This window comes from Amphiura filiformis, chromosome 5 (genome assembly GCF_039555335.1).
Source record: "Amphiura filiformis chromosome 5, Afil_fr2py, whole genome shotgun sequence".
NCBI classification, from domain to species: Eukaryota; Metazoa; Echinodermata; class Ophiuroidea; order Amphilepidida; family Amphiuridae; genus Amphiura; species Amphiura filiformis.
This window is the reverse complement of record NC_092632.1, coordinates 42,461,906-42,489,485: the sequence shown is the minus strand read 5'-3', so window position 1 is coordinate 42,489,485 and position 27,580 is coordinate 42,461,906. Positions and strand designations below refer to the sequence as shown.

General features: G+C 36.8%; 1 protein-coding gene across 1 annotated transcript in view; it reads right to left on the bottom strand.

The window, feature by feature from the left end:
* Window positions 1–1,969: 1,969 nt before the first annotated feature.
* Window positions 1,970–27,580, bottom strand: part of LOC140153160 (threonylcarbamoyladenosine tRNA methylthiotransferase-like) — a 32,719-nt gene continuing 7,108 nt past the window's right edge. Inside the window, 13 exon segments of the mRNA XM_072175814.1 lie at window positions 1,970–5,027; window positions 5,770–5,937; window positions 6,171–6,317; window positions 6,974–7,093; window positions 8,267–8,327; window positions 8,873–9,018; window positions 10,207–10,331; window positions 10,334–10,372; window positions 13,801–13,904; window positions 14,722–14,842; window positions 15,599–15,829; window positions 17,603–17,715; window positions 18,985–19,168. Coding sequence (XP_072031915.1) covers window positions 4,914–5,027; window positions 5,770–5,937; window positions 6,171–6,317; window positions 6,974–7,093; window positions 8,267–8,327; window positions 8,873–9,018; window positions 10,207–10,331; window positions 10,334–10,372; window positions 13,801–13,904; window positions 14,722–14,842; window positions 15,599–15,829; window positions 17,603–17,715; window positions 18,985–19,160 — 1,665 coding nt within the window. The 5' untranslated portion in view covers window positions 19,161–19,168 and the 3' untranslated portion in view covers window positions 1,970–4,913.

Sequence of the window (27,580 nt, the reverse complement as noted above, 5' to 3'; positions counted from 1 at the left end):
AAAAATACTACCTGTTCTTGACTGTCCTGATCAAGCTCTTGCCAACAAGTTTCTTTCCTTTTTTATTGAAAAAGTTGAGAAGATCAGGGCCAATGTTAATGTTTCTCCTAGTTCTGCTGATGATTGTGTTGCGGATTCTGACTCTGTAGAAACCAGTAATCCCCGCAGTAATCTTGATGCTAACATTAACTGTTGCTTAAACACATTCACCTCGCTATCTGAGACAGATATTGAGAAGATCATAAAAAGGTTTCCTAGTAAAACATGTAACTTAGATACTCTGCCGACTTGGCTTGTAAAGGACAATCTTCCGATCTTGTTGCCGATTTTCACAAAAATTGTCAACAGTTCGTTAATGTCTGGTATTTTTCCAAATGCACTCAAAGAGTATCATTACTCCTGTGATCAAGAAATCCAATCTTGACAACAATATCTTAAAGAACTATTATGCCAGTGGCCAACATGAAATTCATGTGTAAGGTAATTGAAAAGGCTGCGTCATGTCAGGTAGTCACACATGTCCACAACTACAACCTGGGTGAAGTGAACCAATCCTCCTATAAGAAGTCTCACAGTACTGAAACGGCCCTTTTACAGGTAAAGAACGACATCCTCCAGTACGTGGACCATGGTAAAGTTGTCTTCCTGGTGCTGCTTGACATGTCAGCAGCCTTTGATACGGTGGATCACCATATCCTGCTGAATAGACTCAAATCAGATTTCAATATCGATGGCACAGTCCATTCCTGGTACAGGTCATATTTTAACCACCGAAACGTCAGAGTGGTAATTAACAACGACATGTCTAATGAGCATACGCTCACCTACTCATTACCCCAGGGTTCCATCATTGGCCCTCAGTGTTTCATCATGTATACCATTCCCGTTGGTGAAATCATTCGTCGTTATAGCATATGCTTTCATTGTTATGCGGACGATATACAGCTTTATGCTGCTTTTGAACCCAAAGTTAGTGGTGACCGTGAGCGTGTGCTCAATAACTTGTCTGCTTGTATTTCTGATATTAACTCCTGGATGGTTAGTAACAAGCTGCAGCTCAATCAGGACAAAGCGGAATTTTCATCATTGCCACCAATAGAGCTCTCAATAAGCTTCCCGTCATTGAGCTGAGCTTGGGCAACCACTCAATCAAACCATCTGCCAATGTTAAGAACCTAGGTGTTGTGTTTGATGGAGCTCTAAATATGTCTTCCCATATTAGCAATCTTTGTAAAACTCTCAACTTTCACATCCGTAACTTATGGCGCATACGACGTTTTCTCAGCCAGGATGCATGTCATCATGCCGTCAGAGCACTTGTCTTGTCTCGCATAGATTATGCCAATTCCCTCATGTATGGTGCCCGTGAAATGGACCTAAAACGGCTGCAGCGTCTCCAAAATAAGGCAGCCAGGCTGATCTTTGCATGTGGGCCGAGACAGGTGCTCTGCCGATTTGTTGAATACCCTCCATTGGCTCCCGGTAAAAGAAACGAATTAATTTCAAGATCATGTTGCACATATACAACTGCATATCAGGTACAGCTCCGGCATATTTACAAGATCTTGTCACGCTTTATAATCATCCAGATTCATCTAGAAGCAGTCGCAGGCTTCGCTCATCATCTGACAAAACAAGGCTCTATACAGTTCGCTCCAATAAAAGAGCCGAGGATTGCTGTTTCACCGTTTTCGGGCCCCAGCACTGGAACAAGCTCCCTGTTTATGTCAGAGAAGCGGAATCTGCGGCTGCTTTTAAGCGGCTTCTGAAGACGTACTTTTTTTTTCCAAATGTGTAATTTTGTTGTTGTTTTTATATTGTTTTTCTTATGTTTTTTGTTTTGGAGCAAAAGCGCTGTGTTATTTGTAGAGCGCTATAGATATGTGCTTTAATAATAATAATAATAATAATAAAGGTAAATGTGAAAATCAGTCCCAATATTTCTTCCACCAAAAGAAGACCAGAATTAGAGAAAATGGAATAGAAGTTCTTCCAACCTATGTACAGTATGCAAAATTTACCAAATTCTGATGCATTGTAAAGAAGAGGTGAAACAGGGTATCATAGTAAAATGGATCATACAATATAAACAGTGAATGTTGACTTCTTTCATTTTTTTCACAAAATGTCACAATGAATAAAAATATGAAGATTCCAACTTGGTTCTAAAATAAAGATGGTTTCTTTGTGTAATTACACCTTCTGACTCACCATGTACATACAATCAACTTTCTGGCAGTTTTTAAAAAAATATTAAAATAACTTTTAGTACGTTTTAAATACATTTTAAATCATATAAGGCACTAAATGCTCATTGTAATTGCTCAAAATGAGACAATAGTTGGCTGTCATCTGTTATATATGACCACTTCTTTCAGTGATAAGAAAGATGCATTGTCACCAATTTTTGATTTTGCCAATAGGATAAAAGTGTAAAAAAAATAGAAAAGGGAGCATTTGTGCCAGCATTCTTATGGGGTACTGTGTAAGTTGCAGCAATATCTTGTGGGGTACAAGTTCTTTGTGGGGTATAAATCTTGGGTCCCACAAAGAAAAATAGCTTATAGGACCCCATAAGGCCTGAAATGTTATTTTTGAGGTACCTCATAGAGGGCAGGGGGGGTAATATGTCTGTGTAAAAATGTTCCCCACAAACTATTGGTGGTACATTTTTTTGTACCCCACAAGAATGGTGTGATAAGAATTATACCCCAGAAGACACACACACATAATGCTGGACCCCACAAGAATCCTGGTGTGAGTAGGAGTGAGAGAGCAATGATTTGTGTAAAGTAGTACACCCATATGTTTCAACAATTTTACATCAACTGAGGACAAACATACATGGTACATTAAAACATGTTTATTAAAACAACATTCATTAATAATTCTTGCAAAGCAAAGTTTTCCTGTTTTCTTTTTCTCCCTATCCTGTTTTCATCATTTCCTTAATTTTGATAGTCATTTCCTAAGAGCAGTGCTCCCTGCTGACCACTTCATGCATCCCTGGACTAATGAAGTTTTAATATCCATCACATCTAAAACTTCTGAGGCTGGTGATCTTAACATGGATAAGCCATATCAGTGGGTTGTGACATAACTGTAGGTAACAAGCTCAAAATTGAGGTCGTGAACTGGGTGGGTCATATTACATAATTTTGCCATGGTTTGCAAGTTACCGGACTTTCAAGAAATAGTCCAATGGTTGGAAACCACTGCTTGGTAAAATACAAACATGATCCATCTTATCAAAACATGATATTTGTTGGAAGCACACATTTAAAGATACTAATGAATCCAACTCTATATCTAACACAAATTATAGATGTGGTTTCATTAATATTAAGGAAACAACCCAAAAGTTCTATGACATCCTATAAACAAAATAATGTGTTTTACAAATGTAATCAGACCTTTTGACCTGAGCATGAAACAGCTCTTTCACTTGATTTAGAAATCTAAAATTCATTTTTCACAACTGCCCAGTTTATATGACAGCAGTAACATACCGTTGCTCTAACTCCAGAAGAATGCGCTTATAATCAACACTTGTTTTAATCCTTCCAATAGGGAAGAATGAGTGTCCCGCCATGTTTGAATGCCCACCCATAAACATAACAGAATGATATATATTTGTGTATATTCTCAGTCATCCAGGTATATAAAATATCAAGTTGATTTAAATTAAAATCTAGTCAACTGGACTTACTATTTATTGACTGGTGACGTTTCACATCCTATCCTGGATGCTTCCTCAAACCGTCTGATTTTTTCGGCGGCGATTGGTCAGTGACCCGTGAGGAACTTTGAGAAAACGTCGAGGAAACTAGCGGACTATAGAACAGAGGAGGAGGTCTGCGCCACAACTTGGCAGGGGCCTAAAGTTCTGCTATCCAAAAGATCCCTCGACGTCTCAGTTCTGTGACCCCGTCACGGGTCACTGACCAATCGCCGCCAAAAATCAGGCGGTTTGAGGAAGCATCCAGGATAGGATGTGAAACGTCACCAGTCAATAAATAGTGAGTCCAGTTGACTAGATTTTAATTTAAATCAACTTTATATAACAGAATGAGTGAAAAAAAAACATGCTTCCTAGTTGTTTACCATGTTGCAGTGTTCAATTTAAGGAAAAAATCATGATGGATATCCTGCAGTGAATTTCTGGGCATCTTGGTAAACGGATTACCACTTAAATTGAACACTACCGCAGTACAATGTTGACAGTAAGTACATCATGACAAGCTGCAAACTTGATAAAGCATGCATTTATCACTTGATTTCAGTAGCTACTGAAAAATACAGCGTTTCACACTTTTTTCTCATGTGCAACAATCCAATATGGCAAATGCCCCAAAATATTACGCACAGCTGCTATATGGAATTATTTTTTCATTCTCGGTTTAAAGGAGTATTTTGTGATCCTAGCATCCTCTTTTTATGACATTTTTCAGTAGATATCCACAAAAATGCTTATTCCCAAAATTTCAGTTGATTCAGATTTTACGCTTGAAAGTTACGCATGATTATGTGTTTTACACTGCTCCATGCCACTGTGATGTAGTTTTGTTCTGGATGACCAGAACTAAATACAAATTTGACGATATTTTTGCTAAACGAATTAATCTGCAAGAAATTTTTTGTACATAAACATTATGTAGCCAGAGTTTTCCAGTGTATAAAAAAATCAACTTTTTGTGATGAGGCTGTGGATCACGACACGAAATGCCCCTTTAATTGCCATTTCTGGTAAATTGATGCGTTGAATAGTCAGTTGGAAAATATTCACCAAGTATTACACCTTTTCACTCCAATACTGAAATAAAATAAATTAAACCTTTCTTGATTTTAAATAATCAAGATTTTTATCCTGGATAAAAGTGTCTCTCTATACAATTAAAATAATGAAAGTTGTGCTATCTGTGTTGTAAAGCTATGTAAATAAATCTACACAGAGTTGCCAGTACAATGCCAAAGATAGCTATCGTCATCCACATTGGTGTCCCATGACTAACTTGCTGTAACGCCACCTGAAAGAAAACATACAAACAGGAAGGAGGAATTTAAAATATGATATGCAAACTTATTAATATAATTATTATTCAGACCCCGTAATTTATAGCTTTTCAACACAATTCATAACAGTGGCCAGATTACAGTATTATACAACACTATCTGCAATATTGAACATGCACATCATTCTAATTTTATGGCATTTTGGTTATTTTATTTAAATAGTATTTTTAAGTAATAGAATTTATGTATGAGAGATATATTAAATGTCTTAAATTCGTAAAATGGTCAAAATATAATCACTCGGTGAAAGATGTATTGTTCCATTCCACTCGCTGTTCCGGCTCGTGGAATGGAGCAATCCATCTATCAACTCGTGATTATATTTCGACCATCACACTCATAGACAGTTAATATTTGTATAATATTACACTGAATTCATTTTGATCATAATGGAACTAAGACATGATTCTTGAGAGGATGCTCAAGAATGATCTAACAACATTTTACATGAACACTGTATTACTGTGTTGATGAAAATCATATCCCTATACCTACAAACGCAACTTAGTAAACAGTTTGTATCGTGGCATGTTGCCCATGAGGGTCGATGATAAGTGAGGGGTGCATTAGCAAACTCAAAAATAGTGCAAACAGGGAGCGCGTACATAGAAGATGAGTGATGTGACCAAGTCTGGACACTCTACCGGTGTTTCAGGCATGGAACATTCCATAAGAAACAGTTACTGAGTAACTCACCTGCTCTGGTGCCCCAGACACCTGTCCTTTGAGTAGAGGTTGTGCTATTGATGGTGTGTACATGTCTCCATCTTGAGGCAGTCTTGCCTTTAAGAAATGTTTGCCTGTTTCTATTACTTCTACTTCTATCATCTTTCCAAGAAACCCATCTTTCTTAGGAACTAATACCTGGGATAAAGCAATCGTAAAAATATTCATTTAATCAACAATATCTTACAGCAATTCTAGCTCCATTCAGCTCCATTTCATTACAGTGGCATGGTCCAGTTTTTCATGTTCTGTTTTCTATCTTAAATTGAGGTATTCAATCTATGATTGCAGACATACACAGCTGATGAGTGCAATCTCAATTAAAAAAATTGTTTTACCCTATTGCTATACAACTTAAATGTGTGGCTTACCTGATCATAGCACTTATTATGCCCCACATAGTACTGTCCATCAGTTGACTCCTCTGTGACCAGCACATGACATCTCTCTCCAAGCTTGTGTTCATATGGCATATAGCTTTGAAATAATGTGGACAGATCTTTTGTTCTCCTCTTTTTCTATACATCAACAATGAAAATACACAACACATTAAATAGGCAAGACATTTATGATTTTCTACTTAAAGGTGTGTTACCCGATATTTGCCAGCCCCACCCTCCTCCATTTCACCCGATCAAAATGCAGAATGTGAATCAATTAGGCGATATGAACACAAACATGTAAGTTTGGTGTTGTCATCCGGACAGCCGTGGTCCTATGGGCCAGGTTATCATCTTGACAGCATGCACTGTCCTATGGGCAACTGTGATTCATAGTTTGTTGGAGCATTTTAACTAACAACTTGGAACAAGAATGTTTGGGTGATGGGTCGCAATGTAAGGTAGAAAACACCTTGTATTACAATTATACTGAAGGGGAATAAGCTGAAAATTGTTAAGAGATGTAAAAGCTCTATTTTTAAAATTACTCAGATGACCATAACTTGGGGTGTAAAAAATTAACTCAAACACTGTAATTGCAACAGTACATTAAAAAGAATATAAAATATCAGTACCGCAAAAGACAGTGACTGCAAAAGACAGTGACCGCGAAAGACGGGTGACCGCTAGTATCATACAATTAACCAATTAGGGACTCTGTAAGAAAGGCAGTAGTGGAGTTAACTACTCAAATGTATCCCTACTAATAAAGCACCATTCAAATAACAACTCACCTCTTGTCCTGGTACTTGAGGCATCCTGGCAGCTGGTGTACCAGGTCTTGGGAAGAACTGATTAATAAAAACACTAGCAAATTTGTAGTCTTCCACCAACTTCAATGTTTCTTCATGATCCTGAGGGAAAGAAAAATACAATGTGATTCATTGTCCACAAGAGAATGATATGTTTTTTGTAAGGATGAAACACATGAGCATGCATACAAACACTGCTGTCAATAATGTGTGACTTGAATTATCAAAATTAATCACCAACCTTTTAGTTCTTAAGATTTGTTTTTATCATATCAATTTATAAATTCATGAACATAATTACGTCCTGTCGGGCGACTAAAACCAACATGGGTAGCGCAAATGCAGAAAGAAGTAGATGAACAAACTCTGAAACAGACCAATGACAGAATAGCCTGGAGAGCAGTAGTAGCATGCGCGATGGCAACATAACCGGAAAGTGTAGACGATGATGATGATGAGTATAATTGAAGTCTCAACAGCCTATTAATTATTAGTATACTGCGCCAATAAAGTATCCTTACACTTGGAAAAATAATCACAACTTCCAAACTGAACAATATTGGGGTAAATTTGTTTTTTTAATAGATGCACTATCTAATCCTGCACATTATGACACCACATTGAATCCAATGTGTCCTAAAAAAGTAAAGTTACAAGCAATTGAATAGACGAAGGTCCGGTTTTAAAAGTGACAAACTGGCCTATACAAGGCGCAAAAAGATTCCAACAAAGCGCAACAAAGAGACAACACAGTTTCTTCAATGAAGCGTTATTTAAAGCAGTTTTATTTCAGTTTTTACTTCATTGCACTTTTCATAACTTTCGTTTTATTTGTCAGTTCTTTTGTTTCAGTTTTCTTTTGTTCCTTTTGTTTGAAATTAATGCCAAACGTATAAATTAGCCATTCACCACTCTCAAACCAGATGTCTAGTCTGTGGAGTTTTGAATAGGCCAGTTTGTTACTTTTCAAACTGGACCTTCGTCTAATCAAATGCTTGTAACTTTGCTTCTTGAAGTCACATTGGATTCAATGTGGTGTCATAATGTGCAGGATTAGATTCTATTAAAAAAACAAATGTACCCAATATTGTTCAGTTTGGAAGTTGTGATTATTTTTCCAAGCCAAGTGTAAGGATACTTTATTGGCGCAGTATATTATATACACACACATTTATTTCCCATCATTAAATTTGCCACTTTTTAGTATTCAACAAAAGAACTTGTGAAAAGAAGAAATAAGATATTGAATTGATTCAGGAAACAAAATTTTCTTACCTGTTGTGTTTCTGTTGGAAACCCACAGATGAAATCTGTTGCTATATTTACATTAGGCACTCTGAAACATAATAATAAGGAAATAATTTGTTACCGAGGTGACTCCAAAACACTCCTGAATCAAATCTTAAATCAAATTCAGCTTGCTTGTTCTTGATACATTATTTAGGGCTCTTGATATCAAATCCAGTCATAAACAAGATATATTTATTCACATTTTCAGTGATGTTCCTACATGTACATCAAGCTATTAGTTTCTAAACAATTAAGTCATTAAGTTAAGTGCTGTATCAGAATAAAATTCATGTTTACATATCTCTGCATTCCATCTTGCGGACAGGGCTAGGAACTTAGAGGAGAATAAAAGGATTCATTAAATAAAAGAAGACACAACATTTAGCAGACTTTACACTTTCAAAATATATATTTGAGAAAAATAAATATGAATGAAATAAGAATTGATAAATGCAAATAGATAAACGAAGGTATATTATGAGGTAAAGAACGACCCAGAAAAACTGATTGACCAAAATTCCAATCCAGGCCCTCTGAATTTCTAGACCATTGCTCTACTGACTAGGCTTCACACATTGATATTCCACTTACTTTTCTCTCAAGAAGTCCATTACATGTCTGAAGTCTGCTACACAGTACTCTCTCTTCATATCCATCAACACACTATCAGACCCAGATTGTACAGGCACATGCAGAAATGAATACACTCTTGGATGCTTCAAGATTTTGGATATTTCCTGTAAAGTAATAAATGAGAAAGTGTTTGTGTATTATAGGTCACGTCACTATACTGCTTGTCACCTTCAGATTGGTAGTGACATTGCTGCATGTTTTGGGATGCGTAGCTTTGAAATGCACACGCCATTCTGAGAATAATACACTCATGTGTAAAGGCGGCACAATTGAAATGCTATCTCTCACATGCAGTGATGCATTTTGTCGCCATTGACAAGCAGTATATGAAGGCTCACTTTGCAAAGCCATATTATTGTTTAAAAAGCAAAACTTTTTTGAGTCACATCTATGATACTTCTGTTAGGTTTCTAAAAGATTAAACCGAGTTTCAAAGCAACAAGTTCAAATAACCATGAATTTTCGAGGTGTGACACACAGCTTCATCGGAAAATGTCCTGTGATGTTGTATTGGACTTGGGCTTTGTTGACTATTGGCAACTTTTGCTCGAATGAAGGCATTGTATAAGGATGGCAATTCTAGTTCCTGATTACCATTTAGTTCTGACATTTTTTTTGGATGGCCTCCCTTACTAAATGGGGGTACTCTCTATCGTCCTTGTCTAAAACCTTTGTGGATTCCCAGTCAATTGTTGTGGTGAGATTCTCTCTTATTATGTCTGATTGAACTTTTGCAAGTTCTCTTAGGATGTTACTGGAGCTCTATTATATAAGATGGTCGTGAATGGAGAAGTGTTTCAACATTTGTATATAGGGCAATGCTGTACTTAAGACTTACATGCAGTATTATAATTAATAAATACATTCAAAACCAGGCACATTTCTCCTATCATACAACCAATTTGAAGACCTTATACTAAGTGAAGAACAAGTATATCACTCCTGCCTTAGCCCAAAATAATGGCCCTAACCTTTACTTGGGATTGCAGTTTTTCACTAGTTTACAATCCTCTTTTCAAGAATAGATGCCACCTGTCTGTCCATCAGTTTGGATGGGCAGTCAGGTAAGATTAATGCCTCTGACAGATACTTAATTCTAAAAATAATGCTTGAAATGCACTCAAAACAAGACCAGACTAATAAGTCATGGTTATAGCAGCTGAACCATTAAAAGGTGTAGAGTTCTGGTTTATGTTTTCAGGGTCAAATTTTGGACAAGTAGTTTTGGTGAAGATGACAGGTACTAGCTAAGACCCTGAATGTATCAATATATAAATAGAGAGATGGCATACCTCTAGATGTTCCAGTATATATGGAGGGTTAGTCATTCCTATTCTCATCATACATCCTTCAGGTATAACCTCTACTAGTTGCTTTAGTAGGTCTACTATTGTGACTCCTATGTCTTTACCATATGCCCTGTGTCTTCACTTGTTAACCAGATTTCACATACACCCTCTGCAAAAAAAAAAAAAAAAAAACCAGTTCATTATTCAGCTATCTGACAAAGAACTAATAGATCATTTTCTAATAAATTATGAAATATACTTCTCAGATAACGAAGCATGATTACGCTGTTCACAATCTGAGTGTGTTAATGTTTCTTCATTTTAGTGTGGTTTGTTTATTTTGATTTATTTTCTTTATTTTGTTTTCTCCCTTTTGAAATATTTCCAAAGAGCAAACAGTGTATAACATGAGCTTTGGTACATAAATGTGCTATTTGTAATACAAATATTTTATAGTATAAGCCAACAATACATATCTGTATCAATCAAAAGTCTAAAGACATTTGCAAAGTTCATAGAATCTTCAAGAATTTTTCATTTCCTAATTCTTCCTTTAATAGGTCACCACCGTCATCCGGGTAAGTTGTTAACATCCGGGTTATATGCCGTTGACAACAAACAAAACGTAAATGCCGATGTTGTGTTGTTGTTTGGGTTTCAACGGCTCCTGACCAGAAGTGACATAGCTCCGGGGTCACCTATAGTCTGCCTGTGTGCGATGAACATCCAAACCTTTATGATTGATGGTTGCGACAAAATGTCTGCATGATCATGACGACCCGGGACGAAACAAGCTTAGCTACCCGATGAAATTCAAAGACCGGGACGGAAGAAGCATGACCATGATGACCCCGAGGTCGATCGTGTATTCAAACAGCAATTTGCGGTGGCCAATTTCAAGTGCTTTGCTGAAGTGGTCAATTAGTTTGGTCACCGATTACATTGATCGTAACTGGAGTACTGGACTAGTTTTTATAAACCATGCTATTGATTTAGAGAAACGATTCCTGATTAAACCGTCTTAAATTACTATATATTTCCGTAATTTATAATAAATAAAATAATACAACATTTAAATCACGAGAAGTATTATAATATACCTATCATGCTTTATGGACGATCCTGCCCAAGCTATAAACATTTATTCGATTAAACTTTCGCAACAAGCAAGACAAGGTTAAACATGTTTTAGCTGTATAAACATACTTTTATTTCATTGAAAAAGCTTTAATTTTGTTCCAAAATTTACAGTTTTATCTATAAGTTTTGACCATGTTGACGTAATAGAACTGGATGCAAATTGACGGTGTCATGCGATTATGCATTTATCAAGCACGTTTATGGACATATTTTTACTGCAGATGTACTTTTCTGAAAAATTCCTTTCCTTTCTCAAACTCTTTTGCAACTTTCCACTCATCTGATCATCTTTGTATGTGACAGAGGTAATGCTGATTATGAAGGTATAAATTATTATTTCTTGCTTTTATTTATTTTAATTATGACAAAAACTACCCCACCCCTCCAAAAAAGAAAATGTTTTCATAAAGTTGTTTTGACCATGTCGCAATCATCAAGCTACGTGAGGCTATACGCATCATTTTATTCATTTTATACCTGTCCGTTCATGTGTTTATCTTTTCATTTATGTATTTCTTTTAATTCATTAATTTATCTATCTGTTTACTTATCTTTGCCCCGAATTACCCATTTATTGATCTATCCGATTTATTTGCATGAATATCCATCTCAATATCTGACCATTTATATATTTATTTGCTTGTTTAACTCTTTATATTTATTTGTTTATTTATTTATTTAATATTCATCTATCATATCCATTTTTCATTTCAATATTTAAACCGTATCTTGTTTTTTATTCATTAATTCATTTTTATTTTGACATATTTATTTATTTATCTTTAGGGTCATATTGAATTTTAATTTTGCTTTCCTATAGACATAGTTTATATTTCATTATATAATCTGTTATAGTTTAAATCAGATAATTGACTCAGATGTATATGAAATTTTAAACTTTAATTTTAATATTGCATCGTTGAGCCCCGGGGTTGAGCCATGAGGAAAAATTATTGTATTTAAAAGTAGCATGCACTTTAAGAAAATCGTGTTTTTATATTACTTGGTTGTGATTCGAGAGCCTGATTTATTTAAATAAAATCTTTAATAGAATCTTCAATAGAAATGTGTATTTGTTTCCCGGGGCCACTCACATAAATGGCCTGTACGCATGCGTGTCATTAAGGGTCTAAAAAACACTGATTTTCAAGAATAAGGTTAGTTTTCTGAAACTGAACAACTTGTTTAGGAATGCGTTTTCAATTTTTTGTTAATTACGAGTCCAAAAAGAGTACATTTTATCATTTTTACTAGCCAGAAAACTCATTTTTAAATTTGTATCATAAAAATCTCAAAATCAACATAGTGTTGTGAATATAAAGTTTTAAATTTAAAGAGTGCGGTAAATGAGTGCGCGTATGTCGAGTAATTATTAAAAGCGGTGATTGGGTGTAAATAAAATATCATAATGAAATTCAAAGTGTTTCATTCTTGTTTTCTTTTTCCACAAATTAAGTATTGTCGATAGAAAGCTTTATTTTTTCAACACTAGACCAAAAATTGCGTCCATGTATGAAACTCTGGATCGAGGTGATAATTAAACTATACAATAATCACCACGATTAAAATAACTTGAACACGCGTGAAACATGCCTACTGGTTCATTTCTCATAACATCACAGGTAGGATGCGAATTACCAACTTGTCAACTATACATTGCATAACCATGTGCTCACTCAATGCTTTGCGGAACCCGGTATGGGACAATTCGACAAGCGCACAATATTTCAAGAAAATCATCCTCATAAATATCAAATGGAACCGATTTAGGATCATACTAGTGAGTTAACTGTATTTTAATATCTATCTTATTAATGGTTACTTCATGATAATACTATACTATTATGATATAAGAAGATGTGTAACCAATTCTTCAGAGTCCCCTTGAGTGCAGCAATGTTTTATGGTTTTTTTCAGTCAGGAGTTTTCGCCATGGTATGTATTGATAGCAATTTCGCCCCGTATTTTACGTGGTATAACACCAATTGCGTCAGTAAAAATAAAAAATGAAACGAAAGATGACACTTATTATAAAATTAATGATGAAATTTAATAAAATGTTTCAGTATAATTATTTTATTATAATAGTCATAGACCCTGCAGCCTATTCAGCAATCATCGATCACATTTGACAGCGAAATGCTATTACATGCGGTCAGCTTCCTTTTGTGTTGTGATAAGTGGTCTTGAGAAGTTATTGCCAATTATAACAATAGCATCGAGTACCGGCAAATTACAAGATCGATTCTCACGGCAGGCGGTCGTGATGCTCATCTCAATTATCTGGTTTATGAATGACCTTTTCATTCTTCACTGATTCCAGGGGACGATGATGTAAAGAACACGGCCCGATTATGCATTAGTCTACCTTGATCGTCCGACCCGGAAAATTCTGCGGGTCAATAACGCAACCGTCCCTTAGAGCATGGCGTTATCCATGTTCATTATCAGTCTTACCTTGGAAGGACTGTCTAACACGTTCTACCAGTTCCTCTGGTGGATAACTGCCCAGCTCACCTCTTGCATGTTTTGTTTTACAGTATGTGCATTGATTCAGGCACCTGTGTACATGAAATAGGATGGAAATTGTTGAATTGCAAACACTGCATTATGATCAAATGATTTTACATGTAGTCTCAGGGAATACCCAATTGGATCACATGGCAAGCATGGGCTTTCAGTCACTTTGTGCTGTATAGAGGTTATCCACTTCACTCATGTGTGACTTCTAACAAAAGGCACTGGTTCCCGTAGTATTCCTCATTCAAACTAATTCAATGCATGACCTCGGAGTTACCTGCATGACTTTGGCGGGCTATTTTGAAACAGTCATGGTTGCACATGCAGGTACTTCTTTAGAATGTCCTAAACAAGGTATAGCAGTCGTTGATAGGATATGCAGCTTATAGAACATGGATAACCTCTATTGTTTTCTATGGTCTAGTAGTGTTAGGGATAAAGTAGTACTGCTCTATAAAGTTTTGGTACATTGCAACCTGGACATCATACAGTGGTACTATATACAGTCTACACAGCTATAGACCACTTGACATGTGAAGTCATTGCCTGGCAGTATGCTAGTGAATTATGGCAATTTCCATTGATTTTTGCCCTGCAGTGTGCATACGCATCGTAATTTGCTCAGGGCACATGCATTTTAAATCGCCCACCACATTTCATATAGTACAAGAAAGCCATTGAACAGTGTAGCGGTCAGTTCAAACATATCGATAGACCAGTCCCTCGCCTTCGTTGATAAACAATGATGTCAAGTGGTCTATATACTTGCAGACATTTTGATAAAATGGAAAGAAGAGGAATTTCAGCTGTAACTGGTTGACAATGAAGTTGTATAAAACATGACAGATGATTTCTTACCCTGTGTTGATTGCTAAGATTTCTATCAGAGGATTCCGTCTGATTTTAGGCAAGTCGAGTTTGGCACCACCCGTCTTCTTTCCATCTTTCTTCTTCTGCCCTAGAAGTCTGACAGTATTACCTGTTCAAAATAAATATATATAGAGCATAAAGTTGATTCAGTTCTGTATAGAATGCTAAACAAACTTGTCTAGTTTGTAAAAATGTTGGAATAATGACTGCTCAGTACCAGAAGTGGGTAAGTGCAATAGCTGCCCTGTGATTATTTGACAATTTACATACAGTACGTATATTGTACTCATCTACACGTGGCAGCTACACATGGCAGTTATTGCACTTACCCACTTCTGTCACTGAGCAGTCGATAACTATAATGTGACTTGGGTTAGATTAAAGCTGTATTTATACTAGATTACTGAGCGATTGTGATGCATCGCTTTTGAAAAGCGATGGGCAATTGCAGAATTTTGTGACGCATCGCTTGTCGCTTCTACATTTATACTATAACATGGCAATAGCGATTCCAGATGACAATAAAATATTCAAAATGCCACAAAATACATTTCAGAACATCCATTGCTGTCAATACTTATTTTCTTTTATTAAAAGAGTTAATGAGTTAATAGAGAAAATCAAATTAATTAGCAACATAGCCGATCCAGCTAGTAGATGCATTCATGTGTCAAGCCACATCGCTCAGGAGTTGAAATTGTTTCAACTCGTCAAAGTGACATCATTTTTGCAGTTCCTAATTGATTAGGTCTGACTCTCAGTCTCAAAATCACATGCATGGCCAAAAACTGGGCTTAGAGCAAGCACAAAAAAACCAGCAAAATTCAGGTTACTACACTTTTCAGAGGATTTGAAATCTTCTTACCTTTAAATGTTTCTTCTACTACTTCCACCACTCTATCAATCTGCTGCACTCCAACCACACTGACCCCCTTCAAGTAGTCCATCCTAGGCTGTGCCTGTGGTACACACCCAGCTACTACAAGACGTTTGCCTTGTTGACGACCTGCATTCATTGTGTTACGAAAGTGGTCCTCTGCTGGGGCCTTGACAGTGCAGCTATTGAGAACCCATAGGTCTGCATCTTTGTCATTGTCTGTTCAATGAAGGGATTTAAGAAAAGATAAGTAACTGAAATATACAAAATTTTGTTATTGTATATTGGCCCAACATCAAAAGGGCCAATTAACATTACTTGCCAATTGCATTATTTCTACAATCTGGGAGAGGAAATAATGAGACAACAAGAGCACCAATGGCACTGTGGCTCTACGCTTTTTTTTTGTGGGAAAGCAATTGTTCTTGGAGTCGAATGCGCAACAGGTTGGTAGCTGTATGAAAAGGTTGGGTAGGTCGGTCAATTTTTTTTAAACCTTCGCGTTAGAGTTAGAGCTGAAAATAATTCATTAGTGTGCAAATTACTACTGAACCAGCAAGAATAATTTGTTCTGCAAAATTTTAAAATTCCCTTTTTAGTATTAGAAGCCTTCAACAACTATAGTAAGCCTTGACAACTATTAGAATTCATCTAAATTGACCTCAGACGACTCCGAAATGACCTCCCAAAAATTTGGCTCTAAATGGTGACCTCAGATGACCCCAAAATGACCTTCCAAAAATTTGACTTCAAATGTTGACTGTGCCCACCAAGTTCCATGCCCATACAACAGTTTGTATTAATTTGACCTCAGATGACCCCTGGATGACCCCGGATGACCCCAAAATGCCTTTCCAAAAATTTGGCTCCAAATGTTGACTGTACCCACCAAGTTTAATGCCCATACAACAGTTTTTAGTAATTTGACCTCAGATGACCCCTGGCTGACTCCGAAATGAGCTTCCAAATATTTGACTCTAAATGTTGACTGTACGCACCAAGTTTCATGCACATACGACAGTTTTTAGTAATTTTACCTCAGATGACCCCTGGATGATCCCAAAATGACCTTCCAAAAATTTAGCTCTAAATGTTGACTGTACCCACCAAGTTTCATGCCCGTACGACAGTTTTGCTAATTTGACTTCAGATGACCCCTGGATGACCTCTGGTGACCTTGACCCACTAACCAATACAAACTTGTTCTGTGCGACCCCACAAAATTAGGCTCCAAATGTTGGCCGTACCCACCAAGTTTCATGCCCATACAACATTTTTAGTAATTTGACCTCAGATGACCCCTGGGTGACACTGGTTGACCCTGAAATGACCTTCCAAAAATTGACTTCAAATGTTGACCGTACCCACCAAGTTTCATGCCCATACGATAGTTTTTGCTAATTTGACCTCAGATGACCCCTGGGTGACCCCAGATGATCTTCCCAAAATTTGACTCCAAATGAGGCCCTGGACCCAGTGCCGTGACCAATACACGCTGGAAGTAGTCCTCTGTAGTGGCGAACGGCCTCGCCGGGCGCGCTTTGCGCGATGTTGACTGTAGCCACCAAGTTTCATGCCCATACGACAATTTTAGTAATTTGACCTCAGATGACCCCTGGGTGACCCCAAAATGACCTTCCCAAAATTTGACTCAATTGTTGACTGTACCCACCAAGTTTCATGCCCATACAACAGTTTTTAGTAATTTGACCTCAGATGACCCCTGGGTGACCCCAGATGACCTTTCCAAAATTTGACTCCAAATGTAGCTGGACCCAGTGCCGTGACCAGTACCCACTGTCACCAAAACTGCTTAGTCCAAAATTTGACCACAAAAACATAAACCAGACCTCTGCCCAATTCCCAGGCCATTATTTCTAGAATTTAGCATATGTCACAGCCATTAACTTTCCCTGTCCCAGGAGCAACTTGTCAGTCCAAAATGACAGGTGCAGGGGTGGCTAGCTGATTTCAATATAAAGTAGGACTTACCTGTAATTTTATAGCCATAAGAAGCCAACTGTCCAGCCATATATTCTCCATCTGAGCCGTTATGTGAGCAGCCCCAGGTCTTTAAATAAATCTTTTGAGTTCCTGGGATGATACTGTGACAAACCGACATGAAAAATACTCATCATATGGAACTATCTACCATAGTAAATATTTATGTTTTTTGAGTAATGAAGAACTATGAAACTGTACCTTTTATGGTCTGCATTCAGGGTTGCTTGATTTAAATCATGGTGTAAATCACACAATTTTTTTTAAATCACTGATTTAAATCATTTTTTACAATTTGTGACGTGTCATGTCAAAAGGAGACACTTTTGGGCAGGTTATCAATTTTGAGGTTTCTACATATCTTAAATAAAGAGATATTTTGCTCCACATCGCCGTTTTTTCCAATGAAATCGGACATTCCTAAGTGAAGATATTGAGTTCATAAATTATGGTATTATAAAATTGAAAACTGAGATATCGGCCTTTAAAAATATTATTAACAATGTTGAGAGTAGGAATTACCTGCAAAAATGTGTCAAAAAATACAAGATGCCAGTTATATTCCGGTCTAAAACTATCTGACAATATTTTTAACATTAATAACATCACAAATTTGCAAAAATCTAAATTGTGAAAAAATCACCCACGGGCAGATTTTTGGCTATTTCTCCATTTATGATCCTGCCCAAAAGTGTCTCCTTTTGACATGACACGTCACATTTTTGATAAATGTCAGTTAATTTCTTTCTTAAATTGACAGTTTTACTTCATAAATAATGTTTCTACAACTTTTTGATACAATTAAGGTGCAGAATTCAACAGGGTTTTTTTCAAAAGATTTTCAAAAGACAAATGTTCACATAAAAAAACATGTTTTGATTTTTTTTGTAAATACCTGATAGCATTTTTTGACTTTATCATGGGGAACAGCAGTTCTTGGAATGAAAATTTAAAAAAAAATTGATTCAAATAAAAAAAAATCTTCAGCAACCCTGTCTGCATTTGATTTTTAGAAAAACTTTTCATATTTCATATCAATTGTTGCTATAAATGCATACTTGCATTTTAATTGATTACATTTTTAAGGGTGATAAGATTTTCTTGGTTCATATGCCACAGAGGCCTCAAATTTTAAATTTTGGGGGCACCCATTCTCCAGGTGACTGGGCAAAGACAAAGAAGGGCACCAAGGCCAACAACTGATGAAGAATGCCTTTGAAGTGGTGGTCTTGGTGGCCTCCCTGAAGAAAAAAAGCGAGCTCCCCCTGCTGCCACAAATTAGTGATTTTCACTTTCTACATGTAGAACTGAGCATGGTGAAAAAAGAAACTTGAAACTTCTTCATTCAATATGATAAAAAATCTACTACTTACCTATCAGCTTGGACTTCTTCAGGTGGACTAATTTCTTGTACTTTTGACGCTTCAACCTTTCTTTTACGCACCCTAGGTACTACATCTGGTTTAGCAGCAAGTCTCTCTGCTTGACTGAAGACATCACCAAAGATATCTTCAATATCAGCAACACTTTTGTCTTCACAGGCTGGCATTGGGCTCACTGCAATGAACAAGAACATAAGACATGGTTAGTAGTACTGCCATTATCAGGACTCAAAATAACAGAAGGGACGAGCAGGCAATTGCCTTTGGTGCAATATAGTGTTCCAGAAATTGAACTCTGGCCTTTTGGAATTGGAAATTGTGACTAGGGACTACCTCATTGATCGGTGGCAATCGTGACAATGAACTTTTCATGCAAGCTTACAGAACTAAGGCTAGGCTTGTAAACATATCAAATAATGACCCCAGGTAGTCAAGAAGTGAATTCAGGCCCAGGTCATCAACAGATCAGAACCAGGGTTTTTTGGTCACAGTCTAAGCATGTCACTGCATTCACCATTTTACTTTTAATTTAAGATCAGAGCTCAGAGGCACTTCAAGTTTCAAAAAGTTAGCGATTTGAGGTGTACGGCTCTGCTGATTAAATCATCATCAGGTTCAAAATCTGGGAGGGAATGGTGGACCAAACCAATACAAAAGTTGAACGGCATTTCAAAATCCAGTGTCAGACTTTTTTTTTTTTTTTTTTTTTTGTCATTATGTTTTTTTATTAGAAAGGAAAACAAAAAAGAAAATAATCACAGAGAATTACAACAACAGCTGCAAAAGTATTAAAAAATACATATTATAAGATACTGCAGCATGTACATAAAATAAATAGAAACAGAGTCTATACAAGCAACAATATGGCATAACACTAGATGTACAAAATGTATAACAAAGTACATGTACCGGTACATTAAAATTCAAAGCACCACTTTTTAAAATGGTTACCTAATTTACCCTTTTTATAAGCAATGTCATATTCCACTTTACGTTTCATCAAAATGAAGTTTTTCAAAGCAGTAAAATTTGGGTTCACTTCCTGAAATCTACATCTGTAAATGTAGTATTTACTGCATAATATTAAAAAGGAAAGAAATTTGTCATTGGCAATACCAAACATAAGATCAAAACTATTAAATTGAATATCCAAATGAAGTTTGTCATTTATCAGGTTAAATAAATCATTCCAGATGAATTCAACTTTTTCACATTCACAAAAAACATGCTCCACAGTTTCGGGAAATTTGTCACAAAAGAAACAAAGTGGGGAGTCTTTTCTCCCAATTTTGTGGAGAAAGCTGTTGAGAGCAATGGCCTTATGGAATAATTTAAAATAAAAAGGATCTTAATTGAGTCTCAATAGTACATTTAAAATTCCGAGTATGAATTTCTTCCCACTCCATATTCCCCTTATTACAAAAGTTTTCAAAGATATCTTCCCAGAAATTTTGAATTCTCTCAGGGGAGACTTATTTTCATAATACTGTAAGTGTAGCGAGGGACCCTGAGGGCCAGTATTAAATTATTTGAGAAAATATCAAAGGTGTCAAAATCCTGGTCCTCAAAGTCATCCAGCATCCCACAATAATGAACAATGCTATCCATTAACAGATCATATTTTCTCCTATCTCTGTATGGAATATCAAATTCAATTATTAAGTCGTCAAAAGATTTTAAAACTGGGGTGGGAAGATTATCATAAAGAACATCAGATAAAGTATGAATCCCTTTAGAATACCAAGAGTCATAATAAAAATACTGTTTTGACTTGGATCTAATATTCCTATTGAACCAAATACAAGTGCAATTCTGACTCCTCATTTCTCGGATCTCATAACCAAGGTCTTCAGTGGCTTTATCTCTAAACGCATACCACGATCTGATTGAATCAGCAAGCTGCACATTCTTCAGTCGGGAAAGAATGGTTTCAGGTGCATGAGATTTCCAAAGAATTTTAACATCGCAATGAAATTTCTGAAGAAAAGATAACTCAAGAGATTTCCACATGCACTCGTAGTTGTCATCAAGTAAATATTTTACCCAAATCAATTTTTGAGCCACCGCAAAACACTTTACATTAACCATAATAAACCACCCAAAGCATAATCCAGACATAAAACATCTCTCTTTACTCTGTCTTTTCCCCATTCCAGATGAAATTAAAAAATAATTTATTCAAATTTTTGAAAAAAGTTTCTGGAATTTTAATACAAAGCACTGAAAAGAGATACAACAACTGTGGAAGCAAAAGAGATTTTATGACACAAATTTTCCCAATGAGAGACAAACTTCTAGCTTTCCAACAATTTAAGGTTTGTTCAATTTGTTTTAATTTCACCTTATAATTTAACTCAAAGAGCGAATTCAAATTGAGGGAAAAATTAATACCAAGGTAACTGAATTTGTCATGAACCCAGCAAAGCCCCTTATCTTGAAATGGGAACTCTTGATTACCTTTTTTGGAACCTATCCAAATAGATTTGGATTTAGACAAGTTTACATTACAACCCTAACATTTACCAAAAATATTGAGGATATCAAATAAATTTTAAATGAATCCTTTGAACCATCAATGTAACAAGTAGTGTCATCAGCAAGCATGGACACTTTCAATTCTTTCTGGTTGACAAAATACCTTTAATATTGGGATTAATCCTAATTGCACTCCCAAGTGTCTCCATAACGCATAAAGGAAAAGGTATGGGGAAATCGGGCAACCTTGAAAATGCCCGTTCCATATTAACTGATTTTGTAAGAAAGCCGTTGTTAATAATATAGGATTTCCTGGCAGAGTAAAAGGTTTTAACACATTTGATAAAACTTTCACCAAAATTAAGATGATCCAACACTTTAAAGAGAAACTCATGACTGACCGAATCAAATGCTTTTTGGATATCTAATAAAATAACAGCAGCAGGGATATCATTACGCCTCAGTAAAATCAATTACATCTAAAAGTAGCCTAATGTTATTACTAATGCTTCTGCCTTTTAAAAAGCCAGATTGGTCTGAATGGATCAAATTACCAATACATTTCTTTAAGCGGTTAGCCATAGTCTTAGCAATAATTTTGTAATCAGCAGTAAGAAGTGAGATTGGCCTATAATTTTGAATTTCCAACAGATCCTTATCTTTCTTTGGCAATAAAGTAATAACCCCATTTCTTTGAGACAAACTAAGGAGGCCACTTTCAAAAGAAAAATTAAAGGAGTTGAGAAGCATATCACTAATGTCATTCCAAAAAAGTATATAAAATTCGACAGGTAAACCATCGTACCCTGGAGACTTATTGTGATTCATGGAACAAATAGTCTGAAAAATCTCATTTTTAGAGAGGGGTTGATCAAGATTATGTTTATCATCATTTGAAAGCTTGGGAATATCAAGAGGATTTAAAAAATCATTAACTGTAACATCATACTCAGTACAATTCTGTTCAACACCAGAATATTGATACAACTTACTATAAAATTTGTGAATTTCCTCCAGAATATTCTTTTTGTTTGTTATCATATCTTGATCGGCGGTCCTGATGCGATTAATGCTTTTCTTATCATTAGATCTTTTCTCCAAATTACAAAAGTATTTGGAGCTTCTCTCACCTTCTTCTGCCCAACGGCAACGGGATCTGGTAATGAGACCATCAGTCTCAAAATCAATAATTTTATTCAACTGGGATTCTAACTCCTTAAGCTCATCCTTAAGGTTAAACAAAGTGTTGAAGGGCTTTACCTCCAGAAAAAATATATTATTACCTTATACGTAAGAAAATATGTCTACTTATCATGTGAAATAAAAAATCCGGAAAAAAATGTGTGAAAATGTGTTTTAGCCTATTTTTTAGCTCTTGTCAAGCACTATTATTCGATTTGTTTACAAGCGCCAAGCAACTGTCGTCTAGGAGAGTGATTGACATCTTTATTATTAGAGAAGAATGGAATCTGTATAGTTCATGAATATTCATGTAGTATTTATACAACCTGTATCCCAGCCATTTTGCTTAGCTATCATTAGCCTTGATCAAGTCTTCCTCCTTACTTTTTCTCTATTCATGCTCTTCTTAGGACCCATGGTCAAAGTATCATATAGGCTACTGGACTCCCTCAGATTTTTAGTCAGGTCAGAATTTTTGTGTAGGACGAGCTGGCAACATGAGCTAGGGAGGAAGTATGTCTTGTGGGCATGGTGTGCATGTTGCTCAAACACTACCCCTGCAGTGCACAGTATCTGCCTGGGGTATCCACTATCTAGCAATTCAAATGTCAAATAGATTTTCACAAAGTTTTATGATGGTATAAAATAGTTATTTTGAAAGAATAGATAACTTCAAAACTTTGGAAAGAAATAGAAATATTTGGCCCGGGATGTGGTAAAGCTTCCATGAATTTTACATTCACTAACTATGGACGCCAAAGGACTTGAAACAAGTCTAAGCTATCATAATCGTTCATATACGACGCCCATATGATCCATGGTGTTAAACTGATATTCAGCAACTTTATATCTCTCGATCTTTGCGATCCGAAATATTGAATTTCAACTTTAGGCACATCTCTAGCAAGATAATTAAATACCTGTCACAAATAGAGGTCTTGAAATGTTACTTGCAACGTTAAAAATGTGAATAGAGAACAAATCGGGTTCAAACATGCTTCAAAAATATGGTAATCGCGTAAGGTAATTGTCAACGCCTACTACCAGAATAGCCGGAAGAGGGCAGACTTCATAAGGGAGTGTTCATAATATATTTTAGTGAATTTAGAACTTATTTCCGGAAATTTCCTGGGTTTTTGGTTTTGTTTTTTTATTTTATCTTCCTGTTCGGGTTTTTCGGTTGGCACATTTTCGGGTCATTTTCATGCACTTCACAGGAGTTTTTTCGTGGCTTCTCTGTAGCTGTCGTGTGTCTTTTTTCCCCACGTACAGGGTATAAATAATAAATGAATAATAATATATGAAAAAAGAATCTGGAACTTCAACGTCAAAAACAAAACAAAAACAAGACAAACTGTACCCTGCTAAAAATATCAACCCCTATCCTCTCTGAGAATAAAAATAATAAGACTCCAACCTCACCTGCAAAAAAATATTTTTTCGGGGGATAATTTGGGATAAGTTTGGGCCTATTTTATTGCGACAATTTTCAAAATCTATAAGGTGAAATACAGTGTCGTGATGTGCGGCAGATTTGGGGTGCATTTTCAGCCATTTAGTTTAGACTCTGTTGTATTTTTAGCCATGATTTTATTGACCCTCGGTGTCTTGAAAATTAGGTTTAAGAAGGGTATTTTTCAATGATTTTCTCGAAAAAGTAAAAATTTGCGAAAACTTTCAGTCCAAAAGTTGATACAATTTTGGGTCTGTTTTATTCAAATTTGGTTTAAAATCGTTACCGTAGTTTTTCGGAGTCACAGCCTCACATCCTTACCCAAACCAACTTGAGAAGGTTCCCCGGGTGTGTGCAAATTTGCAATTTATAGGCCTACACTCATCATTTAAGCCTAAAATCAAAGTGTTAATACCATTAACACTACCATGGCCCGCTTTTGTCGTGATGACTGGCTTCCAAAATGTAGGCCTATTTTAAATTATAAATCTGGTCCCGCTAGAGGTGTGTTTTTACCCGGAGGTCTCTCCCTCGGGTTCGTGGCTGTGCCACAGTTTTGGGGTAGGCCTACCTTTTCAACGACTATGATGGGTGGGTTTACAGCGAAGACCAACTTTTGGGCGCATTTTGGCAAAAGTGCCCAATAAAAAAGCGTCAAATTAGGCCAAATGTGGGTGACTTTGATCCCCGCGGTACAAATGTTTTGAAGAGACCCGCCCGAGGTGTTTTTATGAAAAAAATGGTCGGGCCTGCTAAAAAACCTCCCGGAATCAAGCATGGGTAGGCATACCAAAATGCCTTGAGACCCCCCAACCCAGCGCTGGACCTCCATGACATGATATTCTCTCATGAGTCCACCAGAAAATATAAAAATATAACATTTTGATAGGCCTACTAGGCTATATTTGTCTGTAAACCTTTCTTGTAGTTGTAGGCTACAGCGTGTGTCTACCGTGATGACAGTAGCGTAGCTGCCGGAGGGCAATTGCAAAATTGCCTATTTGGGCCCCCGCCCCCTAATGAAAAGAAAAAAGAGGGAAAGAGGGGGGAAAAAAAAAAAAAAGAGAGGGTGAGAGGAGGGGCAGAGAGATGGGGAATCCAAACGATATGCAATACAGCTCAATAGGCCTACCATATACGATTATTATCAATAAGCCTGGCAAAATTGTCTATTTGGGCCCCGCCCCAGTGGGAAATTTGGTGGATTTGGGCCCCGCGCCATAGGGCCTACAGTCTTGCCCCTCCTGGAAAAAATCCCAGCTACGCCGCTGCGTGATGATGTTGCAAAGTTGCGGAAGTTCATTCATAAATTTTCCATTTCCACTCGACAACAACCGGGACAACAACAGGCCAGCACGATGCGTGCATTAGCTGAACCCCCGAGCTAATCAGAGACATGTGCGTTTCTCTTTCAACAGAAAATATGTGACCATGTGACTGACACGATGTACGCTTCAAATAATTATGCTCTCGGCGTCGAAAGTATGATAATGGCAAATATTTATAATGAACACTCCCTTATTTAGCCACACCTCAGTTCCTTTCTCGGGTTGCCTGGTATATCAGCAAAATCCTACACCTATCGCCTTCCCTTGGTAAAATCCCTGATAAAAAACTCGCGATATTGAAATTGAATTTCAGCGCCAGAACTTCTAGCATCATGGATGGATATGCAGTGGCGCCGCTAGGGGGGGGGGGCAGTATTTCCCCCAATATTTTTTCTTTCCCACCCAGTTTTTAGGCAAAATCCCCACAATTATGTAATTTTCCACTTTTTTCGGCAATTTAGTGCAATGATTTCCAAGTGCCCCGTCTCAAATTCACTTCCCCCCCACCCCAGGCCCCGCGAAAAAAAATTCTGGTTCCGCCACTCACGGGTATGGCCATAGCTAGGGGCTTTCCCACCCACCCCAGTTGCCCTTGGTTATGCTGGACACATGAGAAATTTAGAGCTTGTTCAATTCCACCAATTTTAGAAATTTTAAAGGTATATACAGTGTATATAGCCTATTAAAACGGATCACAGTCAAATAAAATATCGTAGGCCTAATAATTTTACCAATGGCATTTATTGAGCTGCTCCTATGGTTTAATATTGATATTATATAATTGAGCTCCTTGTCAAGCTCCTGAGTACAGGGACTAACTGAGCTCCCGCTATTTTCAGAAATGAAGGCCTGGCCTTAAATGAATAATTAAGATTGAGGCAGCCTTTTGTTTCATTTTACAGAACTTTTTTTTAATCCCCCAAAATTAGTGGGTTTTTTTTAATGGGGAGTAGGCTTTTAAAACGAAATTCAAATTTGGCAATATTTTCCATTGCTTAACGAATTGATCTGCGTGAAAATTCCTAAACATGTGGCCAGAGCGGGATGAGTGGTATAAAAATCTTAACTTGTGAGAAAGGACGTAGGCCTATGGGGTTGTATGAGGTTGTGGATCACGAAATGCCCCTTTAATGTGTGCTAGGTAAAGTCATTCTTCCTCCCTTTCGACATGCCAAAATTTATTCCCTCCCCAGCCCCGGCTTGCCAAAAAATTGCGTTCTCGCAATCAAAAGGCTGTGCAATCAGTACCGGTATTAGCCTACTAATTATAAGCCAAAATTTCCAAGCGACTCGCTAAAATCGCTTGCCTCCCCTCGCCAGCCAAAAATCACTTGTCCGCACCCCCTGGACTGCCAATTTTTGTGGCCCTCCCCTTGGCCTGCCGAAAATGCCCCACCCCTTTGCATAGGCCTAGGCCTATATGCCAATTTTTTGGGATCCCCAATTTTCATACCCATACCTTAAATGGATTTCTAAATATCTACCTGTTGCAAGCGCAGCAAGCATGAAAATGTGCACATTTTTTTTCGCCCTAACTACCCCCCCAACATTTTCCCTCCCATGCACCAGGTTCATTGGCGCTAGATTTTAAGCTAGAAAATACCTAAATATTTTAAAATCCAAACTCGGCAACACCACTTTATCGGGCAAATAGAGCCCGTCATTATCGTAAACAGCGTGTTTTAAAAAAATGAGAGTGTCACTTTTGTCCAAAAAATTTCGAATTTTGGCCTTGAGCAGCGACAATCAGAGGTAAGAAAAACACAGTATGACGCAGCTTGAAATATAGAATCACTATATCAATTTTGAAGTTTGTACTTCAAAGCACAAGTCAAACGAGGTGAAATGGTTCTAAAAAAATTGATTTCGCTGTATCTTTTTTTCGCTAAACTAGACAATTTGACAGCAGCGAGTCGGAAAAATAGCAAATATCTCAATTTTCTGCTATCGAAATAAAAATTTAAATAGCACCTGCATATAGAAGAGGGTTTATAGAAATAATGTAGGTCAGAATTTTGTCTATGAAATCGTACGGAATTGTTATTACTGGTTACAAAACGACATACAAGTGGAGGCCATTTTACTTCAAATTCGCAAACATGTAAGCTTACTAAAACAAATCGAGACAAGCAATATCAAAAATGAATAT